Source organism: Ipomoea nil, unplaced genomic scaffold (assembly GCF_001879475.1).
Source record: "Ipomoea nil cultivar Tokyo-kokei standard unplaced genomic scaffold, Asagao_1.1 scaffold0268, whole genome shotgun sequence".
In the NCBI taxonomy this organism is placed as follows: Eukaryota; Viridiplantae; Streptophyta; class Magnoliopsida; order Solanales; family Convolvulaceae; genus Ipomoea; species Ipomoea nil.
Genome location: NW_017616696.1, coordinates 2,321,963 through 2,335,000, shown reverse-complemented (window position 1 = coordinate 2,335,000; position 13,038 = coordinate 2,321,963). Strand labels below are relative to the sequence as shown.

General features: G+C 40.4%; 2 protein-coding genes across 2 annotated transcripts; one reads left to right on the top strand and one right to left on the bottom strand.

Moving 5' to 3' along the window:
* Positions 1 to 1,700: 1,700 nt before the first annotated feature.
* LOC109151999 (exocyst complex component EXO70B1-like) lies at positions 1,701 to 3,375 on the top strand. The gene is made up of 2 exons (XM_019299591.1): positions 1,701 to 2,413; positions 3,233 to 3,375. The coding sequence occupies exons 1-2, from the start codon at positions 1,896 to 1,898 to the stop codon at positions 3,240 to 3,242; spliced, it is 528 nt and encodes a 175-aa protein (XP_019155136.1). The 5' UTR covers positions 1,701 to 1,895; the 3' UTR covers positions 3,243 to 3,375.
* A 963-nt stretch (positions 3,376 to 4,338) lies between these two features.
* Positions 4,339 to 6,475, bottom strand: LOC109152551. The gene is made up of 3 exons (XM_019300248.1): positions 6,135 to 6,475; positions 4,890 to 4,962; positions 4,339 to 4,731 (listed from the first exon to the last, which is right to left on the bottom strand). The coding sequence occupies exons 1-3, from the start codon at positions 6,473 to 6,475 to the stop codon at positions 4,339 to 4,341; spliced, it is 807 nt and encodes a 268-aa protein (XP_019155793.1).
* Positions 6,476 to 13,038: the final 6,563 nt, after the last annotated feature.

The window sequence follows — 13,038 nt, the reverse complement described above, 5'->3', positions numbered from 1 at the left end:
GATGACTACACTCTACCTCTTGTGAATCAATTAGAAACCCCCTTTGAAGACGCAACCATGTTTTGCTCCTGCCAAGAGGATGAAGATGTCAATTTAGCCCTTACTTTAAAGCTTTAGATAAATTTAATTATCAATCATTTACATTATATAGTCTCTATATTAATGTAGCTATATTTGAGATTTAGCCAACTACTAGGCTATTAAGCTTCATTTAGTCATTTAATTTATGTTTGAATTTGATTTCTCCGTTAAAAAAAATGTGGAATACATTCTCTTGAATTCAATAAAGCTTTATTGTTTTCTTTTATGTCTCTTATTCAAATGGCATACACAATTTTTTAAAAGAAGAATTAAAGGGGAAAATAATTAAATCGTCCATGGGCACGTGCGTGCGGAGCACGTGCGCATTAGGCACCATTTATGATTCTCAATTATCCATCAGGCACCATATATGAATTACCTATGTGAGTGAGGAGTGGGACCACTTCAAAGAATAATGGCATAGACTCAATTATTTAGGAACTGTAATAGAACCAAGTAGGGTATTTCGATCCATTGTCAAAATGGACACACCCATGATAATGAAACAAACGTTGGGAGGTTTATGTGTAAGATATATCGTCATTTACTCAAAACGACAAGCTCAAAGCTATTGCATTTTACTGGATAGTTAGTAAACTAAATATATCTTTACAAGGAATGGTTCAATGTGTAACATCTAACTATCCTATGTAGGGATCATTCATCGGACAATGTCATGTCTTTTTATAGTCTCAAAAATCAATTTTAGTTCATATCGAGATTGTTTAAAAAATGACATTTAAATTAGTCATATTGAGTTAATGTTTTTAGTGTGATCCACCTCCAATTTGGTTTAGGTCAAAGTGTACCCATTGATTTGAAAAAAGTAGAGATTTGAAAGGCTTTTAAATAACATTTATCCCATATTAAAAAGGTATGTGGGTTTGTACTAATATAAATACAATTCAACATTTTGAGTTTGAATTGTGTAGCATAGAGACTCTCTCTCACGTGTAGGGGAGAGGTGCAACCCAGGTTCTTAGTTGGTTAAAGGAGTCGCACATGGATGGTAAACAGGTCTTCTTGGCTATTCGTGGTGTTTTGTAAGGTAGTGTGTTTGGTTTAATAGTGGATGATGTTAAAGAACGAACAACTACTTTTGAAAGTCTGCAGTTCTCTTGTGTTAAGCGATTTGCAAACGATGTTACTTATGTTGTTGCCAGAGATGCTCGTTCTTTGTTAGGTTGTGAAGAATGACATGTCAATCATCCTTTCTTTTAATGTTATGTTTCATGATCTTTCTTGAATGAAGTTATTTTTGTGTTAAAAAAAAAAAAAAAAAAAAAAAAAAAAAAAAAAAGAAAGAGTTAATTCCACTTTTGGTCCTACATTTATTGCGAGATGGATACATTTTGCCTGATTTTATTAATTTAGCCACATTTTGCCCAGTCTTTTTAAAAGGTGGATACTTTTGGTCCACCGTTACATTTACTGTTAATGAGCCGTGAAAAGGGAGGACAATTGTGTCTTTTCACGTGCTATTCTTCATCGGCCTTCAATTTTCTTGATCTCCATCATCTATCAAACCCAGAATACGGTTTAGTTAAGAGACCCAATGCTTCCCCTCTTCATAATAGGGATTTTGCAGGTTGTAGTTGTCCAAGTAAGAGACCCAGAGCTTCTCTTCTTCATGACAAAATTTTGCAGGTAGTAGTTGTCCAGGTTATAGAATACGGTTCAAACTCAAACATTCTTACCCAACCCATCACCGCTGACCACGTTCTCGGCCATCCCGGAGCAGTCCTCCGACGCCGCCTTCCCGGTAGACCTCTCGGAGGAGCTGTTCCACGGGATCAAGTCTGCATGCGGGTCGAATGCTTACTCGAGTCAGCACCATCCCGGGTCTCAACCCGTCAACCAGAACAATTGAGATCGAAACCCCAATCGACACAGTCGTACGGAATTCCTCCGTGGACGCGAGCTTCCGGAAGCTGGGGATAGAGAAGCTGAGCATCAGGGATATCCAAAGGCTAAAGTGGGAGACTCTAGAAATGAAGATCCGACGGTGGATTCGGGTCGCAAAATTATGCGTTAGGGTACTGTTCGCCAGCGAGAAAAAGCTATGCGAGCAAGTTTTCGAGGGTTTAGGCACTGCTACCGACGATGCTTGCTTTATGGAGATAATCAAAGGTCCGGCTATCCAGTTTTTTAATTTCACCGAGGCCATTAGTATCATTCGGTGGTCGGCGGAAAAATTGTTCAAGATACTGGATCTTCACGATGTTGTCCACCACTGCGACAGAGCCGTAAGAAAATTCGGTGGGGAAGCCACCCGGGTCATTGGCGTGGCTGTGCGAAGGAGAAGCCAGAAATGGTATTGCAGCTGCTCAAGGTAATTTTTCACCATTTTGCTCTGCTGTTGTGAATATCCATTTCCCATTTGGACTCGAATCATTTTACTCTGTTGTTATGTATTATTGTTTTTGTTTTTGAAAGGTTATGTATTATTGTTTAATTTGTGGTAAAAAGAAATTTCAAGGATTTTGTTAGTGTAAGAATTACAACTGATATGAGAAATGGAACCAAGATGAAGAGAAGGGCGACAAATGGCCATGGTCTTCATATCCGTGAAAACTCTCTTGTCTCTGACTAGAAGATGGAGACCAAGCAAGTTGAAGGCTGATGAAGAATAGCATGAGAAAGGACATAATTCCCACCCCACCCCCCCCCCCCCCCCCACACACACACACACTTCACGGATATTTAACATCAAATGTAACAGTGGACCAAAAGAGTCCACCTTTAAAAAAGGCTGGGCAAAATGTGGCTAAATTAATAAAATCGGGCAAAATGTGTCCATCGCGCAATAAATGTAGGACCAAAAGTGGAATTAACTCTTTAAAAAAATAAAGTATTACTTTGGGATGTTCATGTTATAAAATATAAGTTAAGACTACATTTGGATAATTAGAAATCTTAGGGACTAAAAAGTGTCCTTCTTTCCTTTCAATCTTTCATGTTCACGGCTTCATTGTTTCACACTCCTCACCGTTCATTCTTCAGTGGAGTTTCATTGATTTATAACTGAAGAGTTCATTTCACCCACCCCCCTTCAGTTCGTTGAAATGGTAGCCAGTCTATATCAAACCCTCAGTCGATTATTTTGGTACTGCAATTGTGCTCTTGCTGAAAAAGTACAGTTTTATTTCAGAGCCATATAGCTATGGTGAAGTGGGCAATGAGAGATATGATGTGATTGCCGTGGGAGGAGGTCACGCCGGCTGCGAAGCAGCTTTGGCTTCAGCTAGACTTGGCGCGAAAACACTGCTTCTTACACTTAACATCGACCGCATAGCGTGGCAGGTAACTAACTAAATGTTCAGGTTTCAGATTTATACTCTTTGATGTGAAGAATTTTTCTTTTATGGCATCTTATACTTTCGTGTCTTTGAAAATTGGACTGTTTTGCTTTGTTTTACGAAAATATATCACTGTTCACCCATGTGTGCCTTTTAAAGAATTCTTGGAGAGTTATTGTGGGTGTTAGTCCATTCATCAACTTTGGTTTTCTATTTGCTTAGTAAAATTGGCAAATTTAATTTTATGTTTTGTAAAAAATGCTGTCTTTTCTTTTTGGGGGGGGGGGGGGGGGGGGTTCCAAAAGAGTAATTAAGGACTGTCAATAACAATTTATGATGTTATACCAAAATTGCAATTCTATTTTTATGTTTTTTCTTTATTGAAAGGATGAGATAAACGTTAACAGTTCAATTCCAATAGAATAGAGATTACAATACTATAAACTATAATCAATCAGCGTAAACTAATCCTATCTATCAGGAAAGTCATAAAGAACTAACAAATTACAAAGACTAGTCAAAGGTGTAACACATAATAATAATAATACTAATAATAATATTGCTAACACACCCCCTCAAGCACAAGGGTGGTGAGCCACAACATTGAGCTTGTCATGGAGAGTTGCAAAAAGAGGCCCTGGCAACGGTTTGGTGAAAATGTCTGCGAGCTGGTCCTTTGTCGATACAAAATTGACAACCAAGTCACCAGACGCAACCTTGTCTCGAACAAAGTGGAAATCAATCTCAACATGTTTGGTTTCGCGCAGAGGTAGGTGGCGCCTAGGTTATCGCACTAGAGCGTGGATGGTTCACCAGAGTGGAGTCCAAGTTCACGAAGCAAGGAGACAACCCACGTGACCTCTGCAGAGATATCGGCGAGGGCTTTGTATTAAGCTTCAGTTGATGACCGGGCTACTGTGCGCTGTTTCCGGGATAGCCACGAGATGAGATTAGTCCCTTAGAAAACATCATACCCACTCGTACTTTTCATGTCGGCCGGGCACCCGGCCCAATCCGAGTCCGAAAAGGCATGGATGGCGGAGGAGGCAGAGACAGACAGGCGTAAACCATAGTCGAGGGTGCCCTTGATATACCGCACAACCCGTTTCAGAAGACCCCAGTGATCATTAGTTGGAGAATGCATGGACTGACACATGCGATTGACAGCGTAGGATAGGTCCGGCCGAGTGATAGTCAGGTACTGGAGTGCTCCAACGAGGCGCCGGTACTGAGTTGGGTTGTCGTATGGTTGATCGGAGGGTGATACAGGTTGAGTAATAGCAGCCGGTGTGGCCAACGGTTTGCAATCAGACATGCCAGCGCGGTTCAGAATATCCTTCATATAACGGCGCTGAGAGAGCAAAAAACCAGTGTCTACCTTCAAGGTCTCAATCCCGAGGAAGAACCGGTGTACCAAGATCCCGGATCTTGAAGGTGCTAGATAGGCGATGCAGTAGAGTAGAGATGAGTGTGGGATCGTTCCCCATCATAATAATGTCGTCGACATACACAAGCAGGTATACCCGGGATGTGCCAGCAGAGTAGTGGAATAGGGAAACATCCGTCTTGGAGGATAAGAAACCTGCAGAGATAAAAAAAATCATGTAATCTCTTAAACCAAGCCCGAGGAGCTTGCTTAAGACCATATAGGGGTGTCAAATCGGGCCAACCCGCCTCATCAGACACGCCCCACTGCGGGCTTATTTTTTGGCGGGCTTTTGCGGGCCGGCCCTCGAAGCCCGCGGGCTAGAGTTCATGGGGCCCTAACCCGCCCCACGCGGGTTGGCGGGTCTCGCGGGCCAGCCCGCGGGCTTTCTATTTAAAAAAATAAATAAATAAATGCCAACATGCCGAAAACTCAGTTTAAAAATTGCAAAAATTCCTTCTTGGTGTTTTGGATTTTATCTCAAGACTAGAGTTTGGACAACAAATTTTGGTTGAGCTATTTACTTTTCAAAAAATAATTGAAAAACTCCAAATTGTGGTCTCAGATCTGCGGCTGATGTTTAATATTCTCTTGCAACCCTTTAATTTTTTCTTGCGCATGCGACGATGTAGGCGAGATTTGCGGCTGACGTTGGCCAGCGACGGTGATTGGCGAGGCAGAAGGCACTGTGGATGGCCTGCTTTCGGTCTATCGCTGCGCTGGCGAACTACGGCGAGACCCACTTGTGGCGTCGTTGGTGGATGCGCGACTACGAGGGTCAAGGATGCGTAGCGTGACCGGTGTCTGTGCGTGGTGCGGCTATGAGGAGCTATAAGCGGCGACATTGTGCGAACGGCAGAGCTACGGGCGGCAGGGCTGGAGTTCTTAGAATTAGAGGGTTATTAGAGATTAGGACATTGTGTTGCTAGATTTCTTTCTCAAAGCTTTTTTGGAATTTACTAGAGACGTTTTTTCACAACGAGAACTTGAGAAGGAGAGAATGAGAAATTGAGGTTGAAGAGGGAAGCGCTGAAAATGAGATCTGATCTAGTCATCTAGGAGTCTTTAGGTTTTTTTTTTTAAATTTAATATAGAAGTCCTGGCCCACGGCCCGCGCGAGCTAACCCGCACGGGCTGCGGACTACTGCGGGTCAGGCCCGTTAGGCCCGCATTTTCACGGGCCACTTTTTTTGTAACCCTAACCCGCCCCACTGTGGGGCGAGTGCGGGTTGGCCCGCGGGCTTCAACCCATTTTGACACCCCTAAGACCATATAATGCCGTTGAAGATGACACACGTACGTGATCTGGATGTGTGGGATCTTCATACCCCGGTGGCTGTTTCATGTATACCGTCTCAGCTAAATGTCCATTTAAGAAGGCATTGTGCACATCCAGTTGTCGTAGAGTCCAGTTGTGTGACACAACTAGAGAGAACAGAAGGCGGACGGTGGTCGGTTTGACCACAAGGCTAAAAGTGTCGAAAAAATCATCGCCTGCAACTTGATTGAACCCCTTCGCAACAAGACGAGCCTTGTATTGTTCTATAGAACCATCGGCATTACGTTTGGTGCGGAACACCCACTTGCAACCAACCACATTCATGTGTGGCTCATCCAGTACAAGCTTCCAAGTGTCGTTGTGTAAAAGGGCGTTGAATTCCTGGTCCATAGCATCGCGCCACTACAGATGCCCAACAGCCTGTGAATAGCAGGTCGGGTCAGTAGTTACATTTAGAGCATGAAATTGCTCGCTAGTGTCGCGTGTCATGTGTCTAAGTCTCATCACATGTCCTCGTTCTTGATGCTGAGTTCAGACCGCCCGAGCCCTGGTTGGTGCCGTTTGAACGGGCCCTTCAATAGCCAAGGGAGGGAGACCCCGAGCCAACGGTACCGGACTGGTTAGACTCATATGGGCCGAGTCCGTCGGTGCAGCGTGAGTGTTGCACGGAGCACGTGTCACAACCGGTTCGGAGGCCCACGGTATTGTGGGTGGCACGGGCTGCGAGCACAGAGTTGAGTCTGAAAAAAGAAAAATAGACTCGTAAAAGTGCACATGGCGGCAAATATAGATTTTTCCACTCGTTAGGTTCATGCATCTATAGCCCCTAAAGCTGGGAGGGTAAACTAAGAAGACACAGGGTGCTGAGCGGTACTCTATCTTGTGGCGATTGTAGGGTCGTAGATAAGGGTAACACCGGCACCCGAAGACTCGGAGGAAAGTGTAGGGTGGTGGAGTTTTATGCAAGCGTGTGTATGGGCTCTCAAACTGCAAGACTGATGTGGGTAAATAGTTGATTAGGCAGGTAGCCATTTCGAAGGCAAAGTCCCAATATTGTTGGGAGACTGAACCTTCGGCTAATAGGGCTAACCCAGTTTCAACAATATGCCGATATTTTCTCTCTACTCTGCCATTTTGTTCGTGCGTGTACGCACATGACTTACGGTGAGTTATACCAAGTTTGGTTAAGGTGTGATGTATTTTGCGGTATTCCCCGCCTAGATCGAATTGAATAGACTTGATAGAACGCGAAAATTGGCGTTCTACCCTGACACGGAACGACTCAAAAGTTTTATATATGTCAGATTTTACCCGTAAGGGTAAAACCAGCAGAAACGTGAGTAATCATCTACAAATAGCAGAAAGTATCTAAATCCACTAGTAGAGATTACAGGAGCCGGGCCCCAGATGTCTGTATATAATAAATCTAATACATTTTTACTAGAATAGGAAACCCTATCTAATGGGAATCTAGAAGCTTTGCTGAGATGACAGGAAGTGCGCGACCCCAACGACTTGACTTTATTTGGTGCAACCGGACACGACTGTAAGACGCGGTTTTGCACATGGGCATTCGGATGGCCCAACCTGCGGTGCCAAACCGTGGAAGTTGCACGGGAAGTGAGATATGCAAAATGAGATCGAGAGACCGGGAGCCTGTATAAGCCGCCCGATGTGGAACCTCTAAGCAGCACCGCCCTGGTGATTGAATCCTTCACAATGAAACAATCTTTGTGAAATTCAAAAAACACATTATTTTCGTTCGTAAGCCGATAAACAGAAAATAAAGGAACTGATAACTTTGGGACATATAAGACATTAGACAAATGTAACAATTTTGACTCGGATGGTATAGAGGCATGACCAACGCGCGAAATTATCAAACCGGCGCCATTACCAACACGTAGGACGTCACTACCCGTGTACTCATCCGATTGTGACATCATGGATGCTGTAACACACCCGATTTCCATGCCATTTTAAACTTAAATATGCAAGATAATCTAACCACAATATAAGCAAATCACAGCAAAAGTCTAACTATATAAAACGGGAAAACGAAGAGTGTTATGCCACGTCCACACTAGGGTGAACGCACAGGCAAGAACATCATCAACATCAACAGTCTAAAAGTCTAACAAGGTCAAACCAACAACAAACTATTGTTTAACACGAACAGATTTTGTTCGTCGAGCGAAATAGGGTGGCCAGCATGCGCAAGATCTTCCACCAATAATTGAGCACGACCCAAGTATTCCACCGCACTACTGTTGCCCTGCCGGAGATAATGGAATTGGCCGAGAGGACTCAGGCACCGAGCTCGAGAGGAACTGCCCAGCGCTGCCCCGATGGACTCCCAGACCACTCTCGACGTGGTTCTCCCGACGGCCAAATGCATCACTTCATCGGAAAGTGACGATATGAGCAGAGATAATATGGATTGATCCTGCTTAATCCAGGCTCTGTACGCCGGATTTGGCGTCGGCGCCGCGGTGGTTGCGTCGGGGACGGAGTCGCCGGAGGCCGACAACGGTGCGATAGTCGGCGGTGGGCATGGCGTCTCGTCGTCGACGTAGCCGAGGAGCTCCTGTCCACGGAGGAACGGCACCAGCTGTGTTCGCCAAAAAATAAAGTTCCGATATGTAAGTTTTATCGAAACGAAATGATGAGCACTTGAGGGGGGATTTGGGGTGGTGGTTAGGGGAGATGCGTCACCGGCGGTGACTGTCCGTTCGGATGAATTGGTTGACATGGTGGCCAGCGTTTAAGAGAGGGGAGGAGGATCGCAATTGGTTGTTTGTGGGGAGAGAGGGGAGAGAAAAGACCTGGACAATCTGATACGAGATGAGATAAACGTTAACAGTTCAATTGCAATAGAATAGAGATTACAATACTATAGACTATAATCAATCAGCGTAAACTAATCCTATCTATCAGGAAAGCCATAAAAAACTAACATATTACAAAGACTAGTCAAATGTGTAACACATAATAATAATAATAATAATAATAATAATAATAATACTAATAATAATATTGCTAGCAGAAAGGACTGACAGGTTTGAAGAAATATCATAATGCTGCATTTTTCCCTTTCTTTTTGGTTATTTTTCAAAACTAATTACAAATACATTGTTTCCTTAATATATCTTCTCATTCGTTCTGCCATGCTGAACCTGAGCCAAAGCCAACCACCAACCCCAACGTTGCCTTCCACCACCAGAGAGATGTCGCCGGAGTTGCCCTAGCCATGCCGTCGACAGTCACCGCATCGCCGGAGAAGGACCGCAGTACCCGCAGGTGGTTTCACGGGAAGTTCACCACCCGCCACTCTGCTCGCTGCAAGCTTTGCCGAGGAGAACCGGGACCACCGCTGGCTACTCCTTAATGAAGAAGTGGATGCCACCAGTCACCATGTCACCGGAGAAGAAGGGCTGCCGTAACTACCTCTCGCCAGAAAGCCAGAGCTCATCGATTAGCAGGGGAAACCGGTGGGGCTTGATGCTTCACTTCGCCAGAGAGAAACTGCCGGAAACGAGGGAGAGGACCTTGCCCAGCTACTGCCGTTACCGCCGCTCCGAAACCCGCCGCTGAACTCCCAAACGCCATCTTCGCAAAAGAAGAGCAGACATGGATTTATGAATGTGCAGTTATGAAATTATGAATTTTCTTTTATGAGATAATGAATTTTCTATTATGAAATTATGAATTTTTTGTTATGAGATTATGAATTTTCTGTTATGAGATTATGAATGTACATAAAATTCTTAATTACATAACTGTAAATTCATAATCTCATAACAGAAAATTCATAATTTAATAAATGTTTTTCTTTTATGAGATTATGAATTTTCTGTTATGAGATTATGCATTTTGTGTTATGAGATTATGAATGTACAGAAAATTCATAATTACATAACTGTAAATTCATAATCTTATAACAGTAAATTTATAATTTAATAAATGTAAATTCATAATCAGAAACATAGAATGCAAAACGCCGTTAACAGCACATTAACTAAATTTTATTTTTTTCTGGTAAGAACGATGCCGTTTGGGACCGTGTTCACCAAGCTTGGTGAACACGTTTCCACGGCATAATTTGGGAGGGTTACTTATATTGGCTCAATAATAGATTTAGAAAGTGGCTAGGTATTGGGCTAGGCTAGATGGGTCAAGTATTTTGGGTTTGGATTAAACATTTTGGACTCACAAAATAACACATATATATTTATATGGGCTTGGGGTAGTCTAGTTTGGACTCCAAAATAATTGATAGGCTTTTAAGAATTAGAACCATTTTGAGCTTAGAATATTTAGGTACAAGAATACTGGTTCATAATAATATTTAGACCCAAGCCCATTTTTAAAAGATAATTAGGTATATATATATATATATATATATATATATATATATATATATATATATTTAGTAAAATATTTAAATATCGGGACAATAATTATATTAGGAAAATACGGGGTGTTACAACGACATTGTTAAATGAATGATCCCTACATAGGATAGTTAGACGTTACACATTGAACCATCCCATGTAAAGATATATTTAGTTGAACCATCCCTATATACGTTACTTTTATTATCATAGGTGTATCCTTTTTTTTACAATGGATCGAAACAACCTGATTGGTTCTGTTAGAGTTTCTAAAGAATTGAGTCTAAACAATTATTCTTTGAAGTGGTCTCACTCTTCACTCACATAGGTAATTCATATTTGGTGCCTAATGGATAATTGGAAATCCTACATGGTGCCCAATGCGCACATACTCCGCACGTGCCCATTGTGCGATTTAATTATGTTCCCTTTTAATTCTTCTTAAAAAACTGTATATGCCAATGCGCACATACTCCGCACGTGCCCATTGTGCGATTTAATTATGTTCCCTTTTAATTCTTCTTAAAAAACTGTATATGTCATTTGAATCGAGACATAAAAGAAAACAATAAAGTTTTTTTGAATTCAAGAGAATATATTGTACTTTTTTTTTTTTTAACGGAGAAACCAAATTCAAACATAAATTAAATGACTAAATGAAACTTAATATAGCCTAGTAATCGGCTAAATTCATATGTTGGGAATTTAAATTATTTCCTGACATGAGAATGTTGGAACTTAAAAGTAATAACGAAAACTTAGAAAGAAAGAATAATAGAGGAATGTTTGATACAAAGAACAACAATGCATATGCATATGTATAGATGTAAGTTGTAAGGATTCACCAAAAACGCATACATATTACTTGCAATGGATAGAATTTGATTCGACAAATATATAAATGGACTATCAATACCAACCTTAAATTGTATATTAGTGTTCTTATATTAATGTAATACTAGTATTTTCACCCCTGCGTTGAAAGGAATGGATTTGTTATAATATTTTAAGAATATTTGGATCGATATACAATTGTATAAATTATAACATCGAATATTATATATTGCAATTGAAGAATTGAGTTGGATCGATTATGTTTTCTAATGTTATCATTACTTAAATTGAAGCAAATAATTGTCCAATTAATAGCTAACGTGTAGATATACGCATTTGGTGTTGAAACTTTAGAGATTTTATATATCACTGTTTAGGAATTGTATTAATTGGGTAATTAGCTCGTTGTCTATCAACTCAGTTATAGAAATTATTTGTACGGAAGATATATATTTTCTATGTAGATATAATATATAGAAATTTGTCATCTTTATATAAAAAGAAAACATAATATGATTGGTTTGAATTATACATTATTGAAAACCTCTTTGTAGATGACATTGGTAGTAGTAATAGAATTTTGTCCATCCTCGTCTAGAGCTAAAACCTTCAGGCCATCAAGATGGGTGACTCGGGAAAAAGTCACGTACACCTAAAGGGAAATCTCGTATCAGAAGGGGTGAGAGATATTCGGGGGATAAGAACTTTGGTTCATTGATGTGTCTCATTAACTATTCTTGCTTCGACAATGTGATCTATCAATCTTGTGATGATGAGGCGCGTACCGTTGCAAAGACCAAAAAAGTGGTCTATGTTCCGCAATAACATAACAAGTGCACCAACCTTTTATGTCAATGAGTGATTATGAAGGCCAAACAATCTCAAACTATTTAAAAATTCAGGAGTGTGTACTTCTGATAGATTTAAACCGTCTGATTCTGCCTTACACAAAGAGTCACAACTTAAATATGTTCGATCTTATGCAGTGTTCATGTCGCACATGTACTGATTAATTTGATCAAGAATTAATAAGAGGATTTTACTTTTATTAATAGTATAGATATAGATTAATTAATATTCATATTAGTTTGGGCGGACCGAGAAAGTTGAAGAGAATGATTTTACTTTTATTACTAGTATATATAGAGTATAGATATCAAACTGTTTAGCCCATATATAGTAAATTGTTGAATTTGATTTATGTTTTATTTAACGCAGCAACCACCATGAACTTGATTTATGTGACCAGTATTGTAGATGTCGTTGCTATGTGTCTATATGCTCAGATGATGTGGCATATTTGGTTGCAATATGTCTAGGGTGTTCATTTGATTAATGGTTAATATCAATTACTCCAATCACTATTTTTTAAAAATTTACACTCTAATTTTCGCTTACGTAGCAATATAGTTATTTCGATTCATTCGTTGTCCCACCATGAGCATTAAAAAAAAAATCTACCTAACGATTAAATATAAAAATTTAAAAAAAAAAAAAAAAGTCCAATCAAATAGTTCGAAAGTAAATTTAGTAGTAGAGCATAACAATTTTATTTTGTTATTTCTCGTGAATCGATACCTCTAAAATATATACCTCACAATTTATTAATCAAATAAATTACATATATATATATATATATATATATATATATATATATATATATATATATATAGAGAGAGAGAGAGAGAGAGAGAGAGAGGGTGCGGATCCCATGAGACCCCCATG

What these genes read in the sequence shown, in the direction of transcription:
- LOC109151999 (XM_019299591.1), top strand. Translation starts at nt 1,896, where the DNA reads ATGCTTACTCGAGTCAGCACCATCCCGGGTCTCAACCCGTCAACCAGA.
- LOC109152551 (XM_019300248.1), bottom strand. Translation starts at nt 6,475, where the DNA reads ATGGACCAGGAATTCAACGCCCTTTTACACAACGACACTTGGAAGCTT. An exon ending in TACATGAAACAGCCACCGGG is followed by an intron (nt 4,963 to 6,134) that starts GTATGAAGATCC and finishes TTATCTCTGCAG; the next exon opens with GTTTCTTATCCTCCAAGACG. An exon ending in TCCCGGGTATACCTGCTTGT is followed by an intron (nt 4,732 to 4,889) that starts GTATGTCGACGA and finishes TTGCTCTCTCAG; the next exon opens with CGCCGTTATATGAAGGATAT.